Raw genomic sequence first — 23,507 nt, forward strand, 5'->3', positions numbered from 1 at the left:
CTGGATTCTCATAGCTGCTTCTGTGTTCAATCTATTGTGATACATTATTTTGGTTGAAGTATATGAAAAAAAATCTGGCCTCACACAGATGCATAGTTGGAAAGGAGAAGAGTATTTCAATGGCATTTTCATATAATTGTGGATATCCTTTGAAACCACAAAACTGGGAAAATGGTAAATTAAAAAAAACAACAATTCAATGTGGAATGTAAAACCATATCAATTAAATTTTTGTACTCCGTAACATTAAATTCTATTGGTCTATTTAGGAATGTGAATGGATCTTTCACCCATTCTTTATAATACCCTGTGTTTGATATTTACAAGATTTTGATTCAATGAGTTATACAGATTTTCCAAATGTCAATATATTCCATTACACATTGTCAAAAAAATCACGCATGTTAATATCACCAATTTCATTGGGACTTTGTCAAACTCGCAGTGGCAGATATGTTTTCCACAGAATGTTCCCTTGAAATCTCTACTAGTAAAATGGACAACAAAAATTGCTAATTGTTTTCCTTGAAGAGAAAAGTTTACTTATTCATATTTGAGAAAATGCCTGCCAAATATCTAAGTACCCAGGTACCTGTTACTTGTTAAGTTAATGTGGTATTCCTTGTAAAAACTGGCTGGTTGACTTAGCAACTCAAGTGCTTCTCCTCAAGTCAACTATCATACTTTTGAACACAACAGAAAAGGTTTATGTGTGCTTCCCATTTCATCATACAGAATACTTAAAAGGGTTGAGATTTTGTAACATTTTTACTGCTCCATCAAGGACATTGGGAAACAGATTCTCCCCTCCCCACTTTTTTTTTTTTTTTTTTTTTTTTTTTTACTGCAAGAGCATGGTAGTCAAGAAATTACTTCTAGATCACTTTGGTGACTTGAATTTGGTGCCACTGCTTTTTATTTTGTGCTAAGAGGCCAACAGTTTCACCCACCATTGCTTCTGCATCAGTTAGTACAAATATCACATGGCTTATAAAAAAAGAAGCACAAAACTTCTTTGTTATTACTATAGAAATTACTATAAAAGTTTTCACCCCATCAGCTTCCTAAATTTGGGGAATTCCCAGGGAGTCTGTAGACCACACTTTGAGAATCAATGTTCTACAACACTTTTAATGGCTGCAGAGAATTACATTGTATGGAGTGACCAAAGTTTATTTAGCCAATGTCCTTTGTTAAGAGCACCTGAGTTGTTTCTAATTTTTCTCCATTACCAGTAATGATGCAGTTTAAACTTCACTTGCATCCTGAATTAGATCTTTAGGATACGGCCTTAAAAATGGAATCACTGGGCCAAAGAGTATGCATTTAAGAAAAACTGGCTTCTGAACGTTGCTTTCTGTAGGCTTACTAATACACTTGTTTTTTATGTAACGAGTATCCTTCCAGCTTACCAATATGGTGGTTATCTTTAAGAAAAAAACAGAAACAGACCAACTTTACATCCAATAAATGGAATCCCATTTTGTTTAATTTGCATTTATTTGCTTACTTGTTAGGTTTTTTCATCTTTATACAAAATTAGTGAGTTGCATATTTATGTATTTTGCCTATTTTTGTATTGAAATAGTCTTCTTTGGGATTTTATCTGTTCGTCTGTCATGAATGTTGCAGGCTTTTCTTCCCAGTTGTTGTTTACTTTTTAACTTTGTGTAATTTATTTTTATATGTAAGTTTTAAATTTTGATTAAATTACCTATCAGTCTTTTTATATTTTCTGCCTTTGGTGTCATGCTTTAAAAAGCCTCCTCTGTCCTAATATACAAATATTTACGTTTTGTTTTTTACTTTTTTTTTTTAGTAAACTTCAATTCATTAAGAATTATTTTGAGGGGCGCCTGGGTGGCGCAGTCGGTTGAGCGTCCGACTTCAGCCAGGTCACTATCTCGCGGTCTGGGAGTTCGAGACCCGCGTCAGGCTCTGGGCTGATGGCTCAGAGCCTGGAGCCTGTTTCTGATTCTGTGTCTCCCTCTCTCTCTGCCCCTCCCCCGTTCATGCTCTGTCTCTCTCTGTCCCCAAAATAAATAAACGTTGAAAAAAAAAAAAGAATTATTTTGATATATATGATTTGAGGTAAAGATATGACTTAGCCTTTTCCCCAATAGTTAGCTTTTAATTCCTTCCAGCATGTTAGCTTTATCATTATTTTTCCCTTTGTTAAAACCGTATATTAAATCGTTAGTTTGTAAACAATTTAAAACAATACAGATGAAGTTAAAGTAGCTCTTGACTAAGTTCCTATCCTCAGAGCTATTATTAGTTCTTTCCTTTCAGGCTTTTCCCCTTGCATTTAAACGCACATAAGCACAAATATATAGTTTACGGCAACTTGGGTTTTTTTCCCCCCACTTCACTTAACTCATCTTTATCTTTCCACAAAAATCTACTTTGTTCTTTTTAACACCAACGTATGATATTCCCTAACGCGGATGACCATGTTTATTTTGTCCTTCCCTCTATGGCTATACGACTACAAGGTTTCAATTTTTCGTTATTTCTTCACCCACCTCTCCCCAAAGCGGATGCGCCTTTAGCTTTCTTGTGCGCATGTGCAAGTTTCCATGGGCTACATTCCTAAACATGGAATAGCTTTGAGTACTTTCTCATTTTGTGGGTTCTGGGGAGCCACTGCGGGTACGGAGGGAGACAAACACACTCAGACCAACAACCTGGGTAGAAAGAGACATAGAACAGGTTCTCAGCCCCCCCCACAGTTTTCTTACTTTCAAAATGGACGTTGAATTTATTTTTTACCTCGTAGACGCAACAGTTCCCAGCATCGGAACCAAATGCAAAACTACTCAGAGGCCAGGCACTACGACTAAGAAATTAGGAGAAGAAAAACCTCCAGCCCTAAGGTCCGTGACGCTTGCTTCCGGGAAGCGGACCGGAAGCCACGCCTCGATTCTGCGTCAAACCTGACTTCAGGGGCCGTCGTAAAAGTGTCGCTCGCCCCGTGTTTCTTGGACCGGCCACAGGTTTCCGCTCGTCTTCGGCCGGGGGTCTGGAACTGCGGGTGTCAGTTTCCCTCAAGATGGCGGACGAGGAGGCTGGGGGTGCGGAGAGGATGGAAGTCAGCACGGAGTTGCCCCAGACCCCTCAGCTCCTGGCATCTGTAAGTCCTTGTAGGCAAGTTCCTTTTGTCCCCCCCCCCCCCCCCCCCCCAGTCCCTCCATACCGCGCTCAGGAGGATGTCGGGCTTCGCCCCTTATGGCGGCTCTGGGGAGGGGGAGTCGTATGGATTGATCTGGAAGGAAGCCATGGAATAAAAGTTAGTCATTACCCACATTCCTGCCGGCCAAGTCTACGGAGTATTATGACTTTGTCATTTATTAGTCGTGACGAGTTCAAGCATGTCTCTATCCTGAAGTAGAAATAACTGGTGATGATGCTATTAGATGCTCTGGTATGGGGGCTAAGACGGGATTGGAGGAAAAGCCATTTGCCGATGGACGCAGTGCCACCTTCTCTTGATGACAGAAATGCAGGACGCTGCACCTAATGTTATATTTCACAGCTGGCTGGGTGGGGCCTGGTAATGGCAGGGAATGCTGTCAACTCATGTCAAGGTACGGGGTGTAGGAACTGTAGTCCCTCATTCTAGTATCTTGAGAACCCCAGGCCTAACCCTCAGTGGAGGAACCCGTCATGTGTCTGTTCTTTCTAAAGGTGAAGAAGAAACTTCCAGACTTTTCAATTCAGAGCACACCATTAATTAATTTCGGAATCCATATTTTGCCCTTGTATTTTACCCTCACTGTCTCTGAGCAAATTTGAGTTAATAGTCTGCCTACAGGGAGAAAGCAGATGAGGAGGATAGGAGATAGGTAACTATTAGGGAATATTCTGGATGTCCCCGAACATCTAGTGGGGAGCTAGACAGGGAATAACCAAATATTGATCGCTGCATGATGTTAAGAGTTTTATCACTTTGTCTTTATTGCTGCACATAGAAAAGTGTAGGATATATACCTCTTTAAAAGTTCTTTGGTTTGTAGTTTTAATAAAAACATTTTTTGGACTATTTTAATCATGCAGACACTTAAGCATTGTTGTTTGAGAGAATTAAGTGAGCTCCAGAAATAAGAATCCACCGGAAGGACTGGAGTGACTGGCTGGGAGATAGAAACCAGGTAGGGAGGGAGTTGGAATAAGAGTTTGGCGACCAACTAGAGCAGTGCTTGCAACCATCCTCCACCTCAAATAGCAGTTCAACCTCACTTCACTGCTGGTGTTGAAGGAGGAAGCATCTCTTTGAGATGATAAGAAATGAGAAGGTAGGAAAAATCAAGAAGCAGCTGAAACATCTGGTCTTAATGGTAGCTTGTGCTTTTTTACCTCTTAGAAGGAGTACAGAAACTGTGGCCAGAAGTGTTACTGTAATTTTGTATTGCCAAATGTTTTGCCAATGCTTTGATACACTAATTCTTCCAGTGGTATAGTAAAACCTCCTCAATCCAGACTCCACTTACTTGTAATTGGAGATTAGTACAGGAATCAAGCTAGAGTTATTTTGCAAATTCTGTACTTGAAGAAATACTAGATTTCTTGGGGGCAAGACTTTGGGTTTTGCAAAGGAGTAGGGAGATGCCAAGACAAGTGTAATAGCCTGAGGGAACTCACAGTTTAGTGACACAGATCAGACAAGTGTTCAAAGAATTTTAATACAAGACAGGGTGATCTAAGAGGGTCATCATATCTGGATGAAGACCAGATATCTTTTTCCTTTCCTTTTCTTTTTAAAGCTACCGTCCTCGTTTTATTCTGACAGTAGAGTGAGATACTGGTCTTCCAGTTTACTATTTCTTTGCTGTTAAGTGAAAGAAGCCCAGAAATTCTTTAACATTTGAATCATTTTGTATTATAAACTACCATTGGGAGGCAAGGAAAACAAAAATAGTAAGTATGGGACAATTATAAGGTTTTAGAAATCTTACCAACTCCATTAGTCTTGTCCTTGGTTATACTTTGTTTTCTTTAAAGACAGCAACAACAACAAACAACAATAAAAAACCCCAAAACTTTCTTCTTAAACTCCAGATCATTTCTCTGTCCTATTGCTATCAAAAGCATGGAAGCTCTCAAATTCCTAATATCACCTAACATGCAATTAAGATGAAATAATAGGTATGAATTATGGGGCATTTATAAAAGCCATTGCTTAAGAATCATTAAAGGAATTGATTTTTTAGGTCTGGGGTGGGGAATTTTCACAGCATACCCTCCTGATTCTGAAATCCTGGTCTGTGGGCCAGTCACACTTTGAGTAAGACTTAGCTAGACATGTGGAGATTGTCAGTATAGAGTTGACAGTTGAGATTGTGGGAAATGGAGATCTTTGAAGAGGAAAGTGTCTGTGTGTGTCTGTGTGTACTTGTGCATATACACAGAGACAGACATGGAGGGAGAGAGGGAAAGGAGGGAAAAGGACTGGGGACAGGAATGATTGAATTTCAGGGATAGAAGATGGAGGAAGAACCAGAGAAAGATGTAAAAAGGGAACAACCAAGCAGGTAGGAGGTGAGAGTAGCATGGTGTCATAGGGTATAGTTTCTAGGAGAGGGTGGTTTTTGGGTTCAGAAGATAAGGACTGTGAAAAACTGGGAATTCAGAGAGTTGGTGGGATGGTCTGACAGAACTTGTGCCTTCTGTCGTCTTTGACTGGATTTTCTTTCTTAAGTCCATCTCAGATGTCTTCTAACATGGTACTACCCTCTTTTCTTTCCCCTGTCTACACACTCAGCCTATGTGATTTCGTCCAGTTCTGTGGCTTTAAATACCATCGGTATGTGTTCAGTTCCCAAATTTATATCTCTAGGTCATCTCACTTCTGAGCTCCAGAATCACAAACCCAACTAACTGCCTACTTGATATATCCACTTGGATGTCTGATAAGTGTTTCAGACAGGGGGAGCAATTATGAAGCTACTGCTGTAACCCAAGCCTTAGCTGATGGTGGCATGTACTAGAGAGAGAGATCGCTGAAGATAAAGAGAAGTAGATAGATTTGAGAGAGACTTTAGAAGTATGGTAGAAGCAAAAATATTTGCTTATGGATATTAGGCCTGAGGATAAAAGGGAAGAAACAAATGATGTCTGGATCCTCAGTTTTTGGTTTAAGCATTCATGGCTGTGGCTGTGTCATATTCTGAGAGAAAGGACCAGGTTTGGGGAGGGGAAAGGAGGGAGGCCAATCAAGAATTTTGTTCTCCCTGTCTCATGACACTTTCATAATAGCTCTTGAACACAAACAACTCTCTCTGTCTCCACTCCACCTCTCTAGTCCTATCACCATCTGTTGCCTAGGCAACTGCAGTGGCCTCTTAACTGATCTCTTTGCTTCCATTTCTGCCCTCTTCCAGTCTATTCTGCACAGATCAGCCAGAGTAATCTTTTTAGGACTAAATCAAATCATGTCACTATTCTGCCTGAATCCTTCAATGGCTTCCCATTTTATTTGGAATAAAATGTGAACTCATTACAAGTTTTTCAGGATCATGTATGATCTGGCCCCTACATCTTCCCCTCATTTCCTGTTATTTCTCCTCATTCACTATTAGCCTCCCTGGCCTTTTAGTTTCTAAATCAAGCACAAGATCTATCTTGCTTCAGGGCCTGTGCTTTGCTTTTGTTGCTTACTGTTCTTTTTTCCTGGAGTGTTTTTCCTCTGTTTCTTCTTGATACTTACCAAGTCTAAAAGATAGGTTCCTCTTACCCTTGTCTCTCAAACCACCCTGTTTATTTCCTTACTGAACTTCCTATGATTTGCAATTAGTATGTTTCTTTATTTACTTATTTAAATATCTATCACTCCTATCTGAATGTAAGCTCCATGAAGGCAAGGATTATGTCTGACTTGTTCACTGATATATCCCAGTATGTGCTCGAAATAGCAGACGTTTACATATTCTTAATGAGTAACTGAGGATCAGCATCAGTGATTTGTTTTAACAAGATTGGTAGTGATTGGGGAGGGAGGTTGTGAATGGAGGATGGGGAGAGAAATGAGGGGGCATATTGGGGTGGTAGCTAATGTTAAAGTTTAGGCTGAATGTGGCAGGGAGAAGAGGGCGTAAGAAATGCCAAAGTAGGAATTCTGGGGGAATTGGTGGTATTTGAGGTATTAAAAGTTGTTGACAAAGTTGTTGACAAAGATGTTGACATAAGTGGAAGAACTGAACATTGTCTCAGTAAGGGGTTTTGGAGTTTGAGAACATGGAGGTACATCAGGTTTTGTGATGGTAGAGCCAGGTTAGCTGAACCTCTGTGTGTTCCTAGGGCACATTTTTCATACTTCTGTTGCATGCAGCATGTCTCAGGCTATCCTCAGCATTGCCTGTTCAGTGTCTGTGTTTCCCTCTAGACCATAAACTCCTTGAGAGCATGAACTGTTTCTTGTTCACATCTGTATCTCCAGTACTAACACATTGCTTCAAAATTTTTATTGATGCATGAATGCATGAATGAATGAATGAATGAATGAGAAGACATTAACTGAGGTGGAGCAGAGGTAGAGATAATAAGAGTTGAGGAGGTTAAGAGATAATGAGGCTAAAAGGTTTAAAATTGAAAGGGAAATTTTTATTTCATTTTAATTTTTTTTTGAAAGGGGAATTTTTTAAATTAACATTGAGATATCCTTTATGTACAATAAAGTGCTTCCATTGTAAGCATTTAGGTTGATGAGGCTTAACAAATGTACACACATGTGTAACTATTACTAAATTGGGATATAGAACATTTCCATTACTCCCAAAATTATAGTGTCCCCAAATGGGGGGGATTTTAGTTTTTTGGTTTTTTTTTTTTTTTTTACATCTAATATTGTTATGTTTGTGTAATAATCAGTATGAAAATCAAGGAAAAAATTATCCACAGTCTCAAATGTGTGCTGAATCTTTAATTGATGACTTTTTTTTTTTTTTTTTTTTTTTTTTTGATAGTCGACTTTAAAATACTGAGATGGGGTGCCTGGCTGGCTCAGTCTGAAGAGCATGTGACTCTTGATCTCAGGATTGTGAGTTTGAGCCCCAGATTGGATGGTAGATTACTTACGAAAATAAGAACCTTGGGGTGCCTGGGTTGCTCAGTTGGTTAAGCGTCCAACTCTTAGTTTCGGCTCAGGTGGTGATCTTGCAGTTGTGAGACTGAGCCCTGAGTCAGGCTCTGTACTGAGCATGGACCCTGCTTGGGATTCTCTCTCCCTCTCTCTGCCCTTCCCTTCCCCTGCACTCTCACTTTCCCAAAATAAATAAATGAATACTAAAAAAATTAAAAAAAGAAAAGTCTTTAAAAAATAAATAAAATACTGAGATAGTAGACGAAGGAATAAGAAGTTATATGTTCTTTTCAGTGGTGGCGATATTCCTTAGAAATTGGAATATCTATATCATTTTAGGCCACAGCATAGCTTGCTGTAGTTAAGACACATTTAGAAGGAGAAAACTAGGATGAAAACCAAGGTCTCTGGAGTTCTGACTGAAGGACTTTGTCACCAAATCATAGCAGGGCATAGTGCCTGTTGTTTTTTTTATCACCATCTCCTAATTCTTATTGCAGGCAGCTAAAGAAAATTGATTTTCGGTATCAGACTCTGTGAACTCAGACATGAAGCTGAGGCCTAAAACTGCAGGTCAGAGTGATAGATACAGGCCCACTACCTGTAATAGTTTAGAGAAGACTAATGATTTAGTGTGGATAAGCTGGTGCTGATGATTGACTGCTTATGTTTAATAACAGACATCATCCTGCAAAATAAAGAGGGTTTTGTCCTCAATACTGCAGAGAAGGACTGGGTAGATACATGTATAATCAGTAATGCATGATGAAGCAATGCAGTATCCTGCCCATCCTCTCTTCATGTGGGATTATTTCATATTTCCCTTGCCATCATTTTACCCATTTTCTACAAGTGTTAATTATACACTGTGCTCTATGAAAGTTTTCTTTAGGCTTTTAACTCATTGCCTCAGATGACTTAAGACAAAATATTAAGACCTCTTTAGTCCTGGGTAATTTACTATGAACTCCTATGTGTTCTTTTAAGGTATTCTGAATTAACATGCCTCCTGTTGAAGAAACAATTGTTATTTGATGAGTTCTTTTTTTTTTAAAGCATTTGTATACTTTTTTTTTAAGTGTATGTATATATTTTTGAGGGGTGTGAGGGGTTGAGAGAGAGGAAGAGAGAATCCCAAGCTGGCTTCATGCTGTCAGTGCAGAGCCCAATGTAGGGCTCCATCTCACAAACTGTGAGATCATGACCTTAGCCGAAATCAAGAGTCAGACGCTTAATGAACTGAGCCACCCAGGTGCCTCTGGTGCAGCAGTTTTTTAAATGGTAAGTTGTACCCTATAATAAGTTAAGTGCTTATGGAAATATGCTGTACTAAATAAATGTTACTGAATGACTCTGGAAGAGTTATTGTGCTTCCTTAAGTGCCTCCTTGCTGTCTGGGAATGATATAGACCCTGTTGAGAATGGCGTCTGCTGTTAATCACTTGAATGTAATAATTCTCCTTCTAATAGTTTATTTAATGCCATTCTTCAGAACAAAGTCTATTTGACTTGTTTGGAGGAGTGGGGCTTAACCACTTGCTGTGTCTTTATGGACTACCTTTTAAAATGCCTTTGAACTTTTGGTATTTATGAGTAAGCCAGAATGACTTGAGAACACAAGGAAAAATCTATGAATTTATCCATTTATTTATTTTTAACATATTTTCTTCCTTTTTTAAGTTTCTGCCTTGAGAATTTCACTATTTAAGTTTATTTATTTTGAGAGAGAGGGAAAGCATGAGCGGGGAGTGGCAGAGAGAGGAGGAGAGAGAATCCCAGTCAGGCTTCTGTGCATGGAGCCTGATGCAGGGCTCGTGAAATCATGACCTCAGCCAAAATCAAGAGTCAGTGTTTAACCAGCTGAGCCACTCAGGTGCCCCATTTACTTTTATGTACACACATACTCTACCTTGTCATCTAAGAAAGAATTTTAGTTTATTTGCAGATATATATTCAATAGAGTAGAAAGAGAATGTGTATGCCACAGTTTAGGAAAGCAGATTTCATTCATCCAAAGACTTCAAGGGGAGCTTAGAAAATTGGAGCATGAACCTGTGATCAGAGAAGAAAAAGGGAGAGAATGGCTTAGAAGGGACTGGATGCCTTCAAAAACTAAATTCTGACAGGGTGCTTGTATATTATCTTAACAGAAAAGAAAAAAGAGGGGCCTTTTTGTCACATGACTTTATATTTGACCCTGGCTTATTTTATCAATGGCCATGAAGACGTAGTATACTTACTTATCATATTTACACACAACACAAAGCTGGCAGGGATAAGAAATACATCATAGAACACACACAGAAAGAAATCTCCTTAGGCTGAATATTGCATCAAAACTGACAAAATGGAAGTTAATTGTGGTGAAAATATAACCTTATACCTAGGACTCGGTATTTGTGTATAGGACCAGGTCTCTTATATGCGATCAGTCTAAAGGTTTTGGTTGTCTGCAAACTCAGTAAGTCATAATGAGATATGGCTACCAAAAAAAGAACGTGATCTTTTAGAGCAATTTAGTGCCGTGGATAAGGAAGGTAAGAAACAGTTCCACTTCTCTGTATGGAGGCATGTTGGTTACATTCCATAAAAGTAATCAACACGGAGAGTGGTCTGAATACCATGTCATTAGGGATGGCCAAATGCCATTTCTAGGGATGGACAGATTTCTTTAATTTCTATGTTCTAGTGTAGCCCCAGAATGAAGAGACTGATGAGAGACTTAATAGTTATTTTCTTCATTTATTTGAAAGGCTGTTGGTTAAAAGAGCCCAAAATTGTATTGGATTATTTCAGACTGCATAGGGTAAAAGTTATAGGAAGGTAGATTTTGGGTTGATTATGAACTGTAAGAATGGACATTGGCCGAGAGGAAGTGTTTGGACAAGTTTAGGGAACTGATTATCAGATGTGTTGTAGAATTTCCTCATGGGGTAAGCAGTTGAACTAGGGTTTTTGTTATTGTTTACTTGTTCTTAAGTTTTATGAATCTGTCAAAGAGTATTACAAGAAAATTTAGTGTAACCAAAAGATTTCTTGGTGCCTGGGGATATTCCAGTTACACTAATCCAGTACTTACCATGAACAATTCTAGAGCCTCCAGATTTTATTACTCCTTTAAAACAGAAGAATTAGAAAAAAAGTTACAGGGCCTTTAAAGCCTGGTAGATACCAAACAGTTGTCTAAGGAAGGGTAAGCTGTGGTTTGGACAAAAGTAACCTATTAAAAGTTAGTTTCTTTTTCAGAATGATGTTTCCAAGCAGGCATCCAAGTCCCTGGGTCAGAATTGAGAACATATCTTTAATCTCCGTGGGGATGAGGAAAATGTTTGGAATGTTTGGGAATTTAAATATTGTGAGAACTTGTTTTTAGCAGAGTCAAGTTAGGAAAGCCTTCTCTTAACTGCAAATGTTGAAAAAAATTTTTTTCCTTCTGACCTTGAAATTAAAAATTCTTAATTTTATTCTTATGTCAAATGGGTAAAAACACTAAAAACAACCAAACAAATAAATAGGAAAATCAGGCCTACTCCAGCCACCAGTAATCCCTGAACATGTCACCTAGTAAAATACATCCTGTGTAGTTTTTCTAATCTGGAAAAAAAGACAATCTTAGTCAAAAAAGATTTTCCATAGATGTGGCAATCATCTAGGAAAAAGTCTTCATGAAAAAGTAAAATTATACTTTAGCTCATATAAGAATTCTATAGTTTTAGAAGGCTTAATGTCATCATTTGCTTTGTTCTCTCTAGCAAGAAGTCCATAAGATTCAGCAATGACTGAGAACTTTTATTAAGTACTTGTGTAGGCCTGTGGGGATACAGGGATTTGTAAGGCAATGGTTCTCCCATCAGGGAATTTATAGTTTTGGTGAAGAGGCTAAGTGTACACATACAATGATAACTAATATTATTTGCCAGAGGTATAGGTACTGAATGAGTACCTCCTTCAGCAAGTGCTGTATTGGAGTTACAGGGGAGAATAATTTTCTTAGGCTGATCAGTGAAACGTTCACAGAGGAGGGCCTTAAGCTAGATGGACCTTAAGGAATAACACTCCATGGGGGTGGAACGGTGGACAGCTAGTGGTAAGATCACTGGAGAGGACATTTAAGGCATCAACACCCAGACATTCTGCCCAAGTCAGCCAACAATATAAAGATAACATCATAAAATATTAGTTCTTCATACTAAAACATCCAATGACTAAGACATGCAATAGGCAGTTTTTAGGGAAGAGACTTCACTTGGAAGAAAAAAAAAATAAAAAGGTGAAACTATGTTACTTGTTTTGTTTTACTACTAAAGTGAAATTGTTAGTCTGGAGGGTAAATTTAAAAGAACTGTGTACTTATATTTGGTTGAGTAGAATGAGCACTGAAGGAGTTAGGATGCCTAAGATCTGTTCTGGCTCTGATACTAATTGGCTATATGATCTTGGAAAAGCCAGTTAATTCTCCCTGTGATTCAGTTTTTTCATATATAAAATGAGAGACCTGAACCAGAAGATCCCTTTGGTTTTGGTGACTGTAAAGTTTCTCATGTTCTTCTAAGAATTCTTCAAAAACTTGAAAAGAACTAATTCTATGACTTCCATCATATAAGTAACACAGAAAAGTTTTTTGTTTGGTATATAGCAGTAAATATTCAGGATTTTTTGTTTTGTTTTGTTTTGTTTTTCATGAGTACTGTTTGGAGAAAATAACCTTAGGTATACCATAGAACATTAGATATTCTCTATTTCACAGTTACAGTTGTTGCTACATTTCTGGAGAAAACAAGCTGTTGGTCTGTTGAGTACCCTAGAAAAGTTGGAGTTAGAATACTGGAATGGAAGGTGTCGTTTTTTTTATTTTTTTAAGGTTTTAGTAAAATATTTTTAATTTTATAATTGAAAAAATCCCCCCAAGTATGGAAAATATCACTAAGAATATTGTTCATATACTGTAAGCAAACATACAGATTCCATGAAAATACGTTAAAATCTCACTACCCACTGCTCTTAACATTTTGGTGTATATTCCTCTTGATTTTTTCCCTCATATAAATAGATATAATATTTAACCAAAATAAGGTTTTATATATACTGCTTTGTAATTTGCTCTACTAAACTATACATTATTAATGCTTTTCTGTATTAAGAAATAAACATCTTCAGTATTGGTTCTTTTTCTTTTGAACTCATTTTAGACTTACAGAAAACTTGCAAAAACAGCACAGTTCTTTTATATCCTTCACTCATGCATTCCCTAATGTTAGGCATCTTACATAACCACAGTATGTATCAGGGACAGGAAACTAATGACACTAACTAAACTATAGACTTTATTTGAATTACACTATTTTTCCCACTAACATTGATTTTCTGTTCCAGGGTCCTATCCAGGATCCCACATTACATTTAGTTATTATTTCTCCTTGATCTCTTCTAGCCTGTAACTGTGTCTCAATTTCTCCAAAGTCTTTTCAGGTTTGTAGCAGCGTCTTGGTCTTGCCTTATATTTCTTTAAAAAAAATTTTTTTTTAAACATTTGTTTGTTTTAGAGAGAGAGCAAGAGAAGGAGAGAGCGCGTGCGTGTGGTCGTTGCGCACATGTAGGGGAGGGGCAGAGAGAGGGAGACAGGAACCAAAGCAGGCTTCTTATTGTGAGTGCAGAGCCTGATCAAGACTCAGCTGCTTACCCAACCCAGGCACCGCATCTTGCCTTGTTTTTCATGACCTTGACATTTTTTAAGAATATTGAAGTTAGTTTGTAGAATGTTCCTCAATTTGGATTTGATGTTTTCTCATGATTAGAATGAGGCTGTGCAATTAAAAAAAAAAATTTTTTTTAATGTTTATTTATTTTTGAGAGAGAGAGACAGAGTGTGAGCTGGGTAGGGGCAGAGAGAGAGGGAGACAGAGAATCTGAAGCAGGCTCTAGGCCCTGAGCTGTCAGCACAGAGCATGACGTGGGGCTCAAACTCATGAACTGTGAGATCATGATCTGAGCCGAAGTCGGATGCTTAACCAGCTGAGCCACCCAGGCGCCCTGAGGCTATGCATTTTTGGCAAAATAATACAAAAGTGGTACCATAAGTTTCTCAGTGTATCAGATTAAGGGATTCTTGGTATCAATATTCTTGTTACTAGTGATATTTATCTTAATCACTTGGTCAAATTGGCATCTGCAAGGTTTCTCTACTTTAAAGTTATTATATATTTTCTTTGTAGTTATTGTCTTCAGGAAGATATTTTGAGACTATTCGGCATCACCTTAAATGGGTGTATTATATCTTACAGATTTTTTAGTTTTTTTTTTTCTTAATTGCAGAAGTATTGACACTTGTGTAAAAAAGGTCAAACAGTATAACATTGTTTCAAGTAAAATGTGAAAATCCCTGGATTGTCTCCCTAGTTCCTTCTTTCCATGTAACGGACGTTAACAGTTTGGTGTTTCTCCTTCCAGATCTTTATCTGTGTTTAGGAAAGTGTATGTTTAGATGTACAAAATAGACATTTAGGTGGGCCTCATTTTTTCAGGCACAAGTGACATTATAGGAACACCCTGGTATATATATCTTTGCACAGTTGGGCAATATGGCTAAATGATAGATTGTACAATTTCTTAAGCTATTTCCCTATTAATGGACGTTAAAGTTTTTAGTTTACTGTTTTTATGAATAACTTTCCACACATAAAATGTGTAGATTGAAAAAATAAAATAGTAAAAAAATAAAATAGTAAAACAGGCTGTCTAGGGAAAAATAAATCCTTTTCAGAGCTCTCCCTACTGTAATTTATTTTGAATCCTTTCAGAGATTTTCTGTGTAAATGTAAGCATACATAACTATGTCTCCTCTGTTTTTTTCCCCATCTCCCTTTATAAGTGGTAGCACAGTTACATATCTTTTGTTTTTTATTTAACAGTGTAACTTGAAGAATGTTCCATATCGGGAAATACAGATCTGTGCCCTCCTGCTTTTTATACTGGCTGCATTGAATTTATATATCATGATCTATTCAACTTGTATTGGGAGACATTTAGGTTGTTTCTTGCCTTTTACTATTATAAATAATGCTGCAAATAAAATACTTGTATTTCTTATATTTTTGTTCTTTTTGCACATTTGAGTTTACCCAAGGAATAAATTTCTAAAAGTGGGAATTCTGGGGCAAAGGATTTTTAAATTTAAATTTTTTAGGGGTGCCTGGGTGGCTTATTTGTTAAGCATCTGACTCTTGATTTTGGCTCAGGTCATGATCTCGTGGTTTGTGAGTTTGAGCCCCCTGTTGGGCTCTATTCTGATATGCGGACCCTGCTTGAGATTCTCTCTCTACCTCTCTCTCTGCCCCTCCCCTGCTCACGTGCTCTCACTCTCTCTGTCTCTCTCTCTCTCGCTCTCTCGTTCTCTAAATAAAATAAAAACATTAAACATTTTTTTTATTACATTTAATTTATTTTTGATAGAGCACAAGTGGGGGAGGGGCAGAGAGAGAAGGAGACAGAATCCGAAGCAGGCTCCAGGCTCCTAGCTGTCAGCACAGAGCCTGACACGGGGCTCGAACTCACAAACCGTGAGATCATGACCTGAGCCGGAGTCAGATGCTTAACCGACTGAGCCATCCAGGCGCCCCTAAACATTTTTTTTAAATAAAAAAATTTAATAATTATCTAAAAATTACCCTTCAGAGAGGATGGGCTACTTCAATTCCTACGATAATACCTAATTTTAACATAATGTATTTTACATAAATTTTTTTAAAGTTTTTATTTTAATTACCGTTAACATACAGCATTATGTTAGTTTCAGGTGTGTAATATCGTGATTCAACACTTCCGTACATCACTCTCTGCTCATCATGACAAGTGCACTCCTTTTTTTTTTTTTTTAATGTTTACTTATTTTTGAGAGAGAGAGAGAGAGAGAGAGAGCGAGCAGGGGAGGAGCAGAGAAAGAGGGAGATACAGGGTCTGAAGCAGGCTCCAGGCTTTGAGTTGTCAGCACACAGCGCTATGTGGGGCTTGAACTCATGAAACGTGAGATCAGACCTGAGCTGAAGTTGGCCACTTAACCTACTGAGCCACCCAGGCACCCAACAAGTGCACTCCTTAATCCCCATCACCTATTTTACCCATCCCCTCGACTCCTCTCCCCTCTGGTAACCATCAGTTCGTTCTCTATAGTTAAGAGTTTGTTTCTTGGTTTGTCTCTTTGTCTCTCTCATCTTTTTTCTTTTGCTTGTTTGTTTCTTAAATCCCACATATGAGGGAAACTATATGGTATTTGTCTTTGACTTAGTTTGCTTAGCATTATACTGACTAGCTCCATCCATGTCATTGCAAATGGCGAGATTTCATTCTTTTTTATGGCTGAATAATACTCTTGTATATATATACATCACATTTTCTTTACCCATTCATCAATTGATGGACACTTGGGCTGCTTCCATATCTTGGCTACTGTAAATAATGCTGCTATAAACATGGGTATATGTATCCCTTTAACTTCACGTTCTTGTGTTCTTTGTATAAATACCCTGTAGTATGATTGCTGGATCATAAGGTAGATCTATTTTTAGCTTTTTTAAGAACCTCCATACTGTTTTCCACAGTGGCTGCACCATTTGCATTCCTACCAACAGTGTGAAAGGGTTCCTTTTTCTCCGCATCTTTGCCAACACCTGTTGTTTCTATGTTGTTGATTTTAGTCATTCTGACAGGTGTGAGAGACGATAACTCATTGTAGTTTTGATTTGCACTTCCCTGATGATGAATGATGTTGAGCATCTTTTTTTTTTTTTTAGTGTTTATTTTTGAGAAACAGAGACAGAGCACGAGTGGGGGAGGAACAGAGAGAGAGGGAGACACAGAATCTGAAGCAGGTTCCAGGCTCTGAGCTGTCAGCACAGAGCCCATTGCGGGCCTTGAACCCACAAACTGTGAGATCATGACCTAAGCCAAAGTTGGACACTCAACTGACTGAGCCACCCACATGCCCCGATGTTGAGCATCTTTTGATATTTCTGATGGCCATTTGTATGTCTTCTTTGGAGAAATATGTTACATTAAAAAAATCATTCACGACATTTAAGTGGGATTTATTCCTGATTTGCAAAAGTGGTCAAATATTCACAAATCTTATCAGTGTGATACAGCACATCAATAAGAGAAAGGATAAGAACTATACGATCATTGCAATTGGCACAGAAAAAGCCATTTGACAGCATACAACATACATTCATAAAAATCCTCCACAGAGTAGGTTTAGAGGGAACATATCTCAACATAATAAAGGCCATGTAAGGAAAAACCCTCAGCTATCATTACCTTAAGTGGGGAAAAACTGAGAGCTTTTCCCCTAAGGTCAGGCACAAGACAAGGATGTCCACTGTCACCACTTTTATTCAACATGGTATTGGAAGTGCTAGCCACACCAATCAGACAACAAAAAGAAATAAAAGGTATCCAAATTGGTAAGGAAGAGGTAAAATTTTTACTCTTTGCAGATGACACAGTACTGTATATAGAAAACCTGAAAGATTCCACCAAAAAAAGTGCTATAACTGATAAGCAAATTGAGTGAAGTCGCAGGATCCAAGATCGATGTACAGAAATCTGTTGCATTTCTATACATCAACAATGAAGCAGCAGAAAGAGAAATTCAGAAAACATTCCCACTTAAAACTGCACCAAAAATAACATGATACATAGGAATAACCTTAACCAAAGAAGTGAAAGACCTGTACTCTGAAAACTATAAAACATTGATGAAAGAAAGTGAAGATGACACAAGAAAATGGAAAGACATTCCAAACTCATGGATTGGAAGAACAAATATTGTTAAAATGTCTGTACTACCAAAATCAATCTACACATTTAATGCAGTCTCTATCAAAATACCAACAGCATTTTTCACAGAGCTAGAACTAACAGTCCTAAAATTTGTATGGAATGACAAAAGATCCTGAATAGCCAAAGCAGCCTTGAAAAAGAAAAAGCTGGAGGCATTTCAGTTCCAGACTTCAAGTTGTATTCCAAAGCTGTAGTAATCAAAACGGTATGGTACTGGCACAAAAATAGATACATGTATCAATGGGACAGAATAGAAAACCCAGAAATAACCCCCCATTTATATGGCCACGTAATCTTTGACAAAGCAGGGAAGAATATCCAGTGGGAAAAAGACACTTTTGCATGGATAGCAGCACGCAAAAGAATGAAGGCATACACAAAAATAAATTTGAAATGGATAAAGACCTAAACCATAAAAATCCTAGAAGAGAACACAAACAGTAACTTTTTTCTACATAGGCCTCCTGAGGCAAGGGACACAAAAAAACAAAGTATTGGGACTACATCAAAATAAAAAGCTTCTGCACAGTGAAGGAAACAGTCAACAAAACTAAAAGGCGACCCACAGAATGGGAGAAGATATTTGCAAATGATATATCTAATAAAGAGCTAGTATCCAAAATACATAAAGAACTTCTAAAACAACACCAAATAATCCAATTTACATAAAGTTTTAATGAGTTGAATTTACTTATGGATGGCATGTTGAGCTTCAGGAAAGCACACTCAGAAAGCTTTATATATAGTCAAATATCTGTAACTTTTTTTGTTACCTGTACAGAACTTTATGTAAATTCTTAATTCTAAGTATATTTCAGCTTTATAAAACTCTTTTGACAATTTTATGAGTTTATCATAGCTAAATAAAATGCTGATTTCTGTACTTTGCCCTGAAAATTGTTTTTAACACTTTTAAGGGGGCACCTGTTAATTTAAGGTATAGTGACCAATTATATGTTCACCTTGTCAAAACTCCTCATGATTTTATAAACATTATCTAGCCTTTGTTCTTACAGACTGAAGAGTTGTAATTTTCCATACCTGTTACTTTTTCTAGAGTTCCTTTATTCTCTTGATGAGTTTTTTTGCCTAGATCACATTTCCTAGTGGACTGAACAGTCAGTCTCACAGCTTGGGACAAGGGTGTTCCTGTGCCAAGAGGGCCAGGGCCTTAGCTATATAGATAGCTTATGGGTGGATGTCCTGTGCCCTACTGGCAAGTTGGATTAGTGTGTGATAAATAAACTTCTTTGTTGCTTCCTATTTCTGTGTAATTTCACAGAAGGTATAGCTAAATAGACTCAAGAAGCAGAGGCATGTTCATTTTAACATATATCCATTCCAAAATTAATCTTAATTATTTGGTTGTGTGAAAGATTTGAAAAATGCATAGTGAGTAGCAGAATTGGATATTAGTTATTCATGTTCATTTTGAAGAACAGAAGGTTTTAATTTTTATCAAATCCATTTTTTTAATGCTTAATGCTTTTTGTGCCCCGTTCCAGAAATCTTGACCTGCTCCAAGATGGCAAGAGTTTTCATTAAGAAGTTTTATGGTTTTGGGGCGCCTGGGTGGCGCAGTCGGTTAAGCGTCCGACTTCAGCCAGGTCACGATCTCGAGGTCCGTGAGTTCGAGCCCCGCGTCGGGCTCTGGGCTGATGGCTCAGAGCCTGGAGCCTGTTTCCGATTCTGTGTCTCCCTCTCTCTCTGCCCCTCCCCCGTTCATGCTCTGTCTCTCTCTGTCCCAAAAATAAATAAACATTGAAAAAAAAAAAAAGCCACTAGTTGCAAAAAAAAAAAAAAAAAAAAAAGTTTTATGGTTTTAACTTTTATATTTAAGTGTATGATGCATTTCAAATTAATTTTTGTGTTTGGCATAGAGTATAGATTGAAGTTTACTTTTTTATAAGGATATCTAATCGCCTCTGTAATTTTTTTGAAAAGACCATCTTTTCTTCTTTGAATGGTGTTGGTTCCTTTTCATGAAAAAATTGATGATGTGTGGATTCATTTTTGGACTCTCTCTTCTGTTCCATTGATAAATATGTCTTATTTCATGGCTCTGCTACACTGTCTCAATTAGCATAGATTTACGTGAATCCTGAAATCAGGTGGCATGAGTCTCTTCTAAATTTTTTATATTTCTATATTCATTTTAGAATCAGCTTGTCAATTTCTACAAAAATGTTTGCTGGGATTGTGTGGAATCTGTAGATCAGTTTGGCAAGTGTAGATATCTTAATATTGAATTTTACAATCAGTGAACATAATATAGTTCTTCATTTATTTGGGTGCTTTAGAAATTTAGCTCAACAATGTTTTGTAGTTTGTAGTGTAGAGGTCTTACATCTTTTATTAAATTGATGCCCAAATATTTTAAGATTTTTAATGCTACTATGAATGCTATTTTTCAAAATTTCATTTTCAAATTGTTGGTAGTATATAGAAGTACAGTTGGTGGGGTTTTTTTTGTTTTTTGTTTTGTTTTTAGTAGGCTCCTCTCCCAGTGTGGAGCCCAACACAGTGCTTGAACTCATGACCCTGAGACAGTGTGCTTCTTCCCTTTCAATCATCATTCCATTTGTTTCTTTTTCTTGCCTTACTGCACTAGCTAAGACGGTCAGAACAATATTGAATAGGAGAGAACAAAGGAGAGAATGTCCTTGCCTATTCTTTATCTTTGGGAGAAAGTGTTCAGTGTATTATTGCAGATATTTTCTCTCAATCTGTGGCTTTCCTTTTTGTTTTATAAAATATGTACTTTAAAATTCACTTTTAAATTTTACATAAATAACTTTTTATTGTACAGTTCTGTGAGTTTTGACATTTGCCAACATTTGTGTAACCATCACCATAAGACAGGTAATCCCATCGCACTCAAAAATTCTGTCATTTCTACTTTGTAGTATAAACCCCTGGCAAACCACTGTGCTGCCCTCCACCTTGGTAGTAGTTTTGCCTTTTCCACAATGTCATGTAAGTGGAGTGATATAGGGCGCCTGGATGGCTCAGTCAGTTGAGCGTCTGACTCTTGATTTCAGCTCAGGTCATGATCCCAGGGTTGTGGGATTGAGGCCTATGTTGGGCTCCACCTTGAGCATGGAGGTGGCTTAAGATTTTCTCTCTCTCTCTCCCTTTGCCCCTTTCTCCCACTTGTACTCTCTCTAAAATATAAATAAATAAATACATAAATAAATAAATAAATAAATAAATAGGATTTTGAAGTACATAGCCTTTAGAAATTTTTTTTTAATTTTTTTTTTTCAACGTTTATTTATTTTTGGGACAGAGAGAGACAGAGCATGAACGGGGGAGGAGCAGAGAGAGAGGGAGACACAGAATCGGAAACAGGCTCCAGGCTCTGAGCCATCAGCCCAGAGCCCGACGCGGGGCTCGAACTCACGGACCTCGAGATCGTGACCTGGCTGAAGTCGGACGCTTAACCGACTGCGCCACCCAGGCGCCCCAGCCTTTAGAAATTTTTAAATTAGTTTTTAGAATATAGCTTAAGTGTGTACAAATATGTATAAAATGTGTAAAATATGTATAAATGCCAGTTTTTACATAATTGTAAGACAAACATGAGATACTAATAAAGCCAGAAAACCAGCCCATTTCAAATGAGCAACATTCATTTAACTAGAAGGATGTTAACTGCAACTAAATTGTCAGTATTGGGTTGATAGTAGAGAGCTGTGCACTCAACTTTTTGTTTCCCTTGCCTCTGTTCATTTAAGCTTGCTATTACTGAGTGGCATTAAAAACTGATTGGGCTGGGTTGGTTGGATGGTTTAGGGTAATCATACCTCATATTTAAGCCCAAATTGCCAGCAAGTAATCACCGAATGTCTTTCTTAACGGAATTTCTTGGTGCTTGGAAAGCTATCTTGTTTGATTGAAGATAAGAATGAGATGATGGTGTTATTGAAACCTGCATATAGTGTCTGTGAAGCCCACTTATTACGGGAATCAGGAATTTGGCACAGAGATGAGAGCTCTGCTCCGTTCACATAGATGCTCTATGAACATGGCCCTAACTGCTAAGAGGCAATCAATGCATAGCCTTTTGAACTTTACTGGTTTTATAAGAATACATTTTGATTTTGCATTTATTGATAACTTATTCCTTTTATTCCTGAGCAGTATTCATTCCATGGCTTGGCCATACCACAGTTTGTTTATAATTCACCAGTTGAAGGACAATTGGGTTATTTCTGGGTTTTGGCAACTTAAAACTCTTGTAACATTCATGTATAAGTTTTTGTATGAACATAAGTTTTCAATTCTTAGGTAGATAGCTAGAAGTTTGATTGCTGTGTTGTAAGGTAAGTGCATGTTTAACTATAAAACTGCCAAACTTTCATAAAGTGGTTATACCAGTTTCAGTTCCTACTAGCATTTTCCTTTTCTGCATTCTTGTTTATACCTGGTATTGTCAGTTTTTTATATTCTCTTTTACCTAAGCCCAAATAAGTTGTGTAGGGGTTTCTCATTGTCATTTTAATTTGCATTTCCCTAATGATGTTGAGCATGTTTTCATGTACAAATGAACATGGCAAGTAAGCCATCTGTAGTAGTTTCTTTTGAAGAGCAGAAGGGTTTAAGTTTACTTTTGAGGAGTCTAATCCATTTCCTTTTATGTTTAGTACTTTTGGCGTTCTAAAAACTCTTTTCTACTCATTCATTTTGATCTCTCAGTAAATGTTACAATTCCTTACAACATTTAAACTAAGAATGTGGGGAATGCTTTGTCTGTACAGCCCCTGACTAGTATTAGAATTATCTTCAGAAATCAGGAATTGCCCAGTCCAGAAGGGAAGGGTAATTCTCATCCACTGCAGCTGCTCTTTTTTTTTCCCCCCAGATATATGTGGTATGTGAGCAGCCACTTAATTTCCAAGGCTATTTTTTTAATCCACTTTCCTTTTGTATTGGTAAGGGATAAAATAAGAATATATTGTAAATCAGCCTCTCTGAAATTTCAGAATTGTGCTATTATCTGTACCCCTACATCTTTAAGAAGAAACTTGTAACCAAGTGTAATTTTTGTTTTCTTTCAGTGGTGGGATCAGCAAGTTGACTTTTATACTACTTTTTTGCACCATTTGGCACAGTTGGTGCCAGAAATTTATTCTGCTGAAATGGACCCAGACTTGGAAAAGCAGGAGGAGAGTATACAAATGTCTATATTTACTCCACTGGAATGGTACTTATTTGGAGAAGATCCGGATATTTGCTTAGAGAAATTGAAGCACAGTGGAGCATTTCAACTCTGTGGGAAGGTTTTCAAAAGTGGAGAGACAACATACTCTTGTAGGTAAGAATTAGAAATTTATAGGATTAGTTAAATTCAGTCTTGGTATTTTGCACTTATGATGTATTTTTAAAAATTTATTACTGGGGTGCCTGGGTGGCTCAGTCAGTTGAGCGTCCGACTTCAGCTCAGGTCATGATCTCACGGTCTGTGAGTTTGAGCCCCGCGTCGGGCTCTGTGCTGACAGCTCGGAGCCTGGAGCCTGCTTCGGATTCTGTGTCTCCCTCTCTCTCTGACCCTCCCCCGCTCATGCTCTGTCTCTCTCTGTCTCAAAAATAAATA

At 37.7% G+C, this 23,507-nt stretch overlaps 1 protein-coding gene across 2 annotated transcripts in view; it reads left to right on the forward strand.

The window, feature by feature from the left end:
* Positions 1–2,907: 2,907 nt before the first annotated feature.
* UBR1 (ubiquitin protein ligase E3 component n-recognin 1) overlaps positions 2,908–23,507 on the forward strand; it is a 137,346-nt gene continuing 116,746 nt past the window's right edge. For both annotated transcript variants that reach the window (XR_006704079.1, XM_045448006.1), the window contains exons 1-2: positions 2,908–3,133; positions 22,972–23,228. Coding sequence is in view for 1 of the 2 variants with exons in the window: in XM_045448006.1 (XP_045303962.1) it covers positions 3,053–3,133; positions 22,972–23,228 (338 nt within the window). In the remaining variant the exon portion in view is untranslated. The remainder of the gene's footprint in view (positions 3,134–22,971; positions 23,229–23,507) is intronic.

Source organism: Leopardus geoffroyi, chromosome B3 (genome assembly GCF_018350155.1).
Source record: "Leopardus geoffroyi isolate Oge1 chromosome B3, O.geoffroyi_Oge1_pat1.0, whole genome shotgun sequence".
In the NCBI taxonomy this organism is placed as follows: domain Eukaryota; kingdom Metazoa; phylum Chordata; class Mammalia; order Carnivora; family Felidae; genus Leopardus; species Leopardus geoffroyi.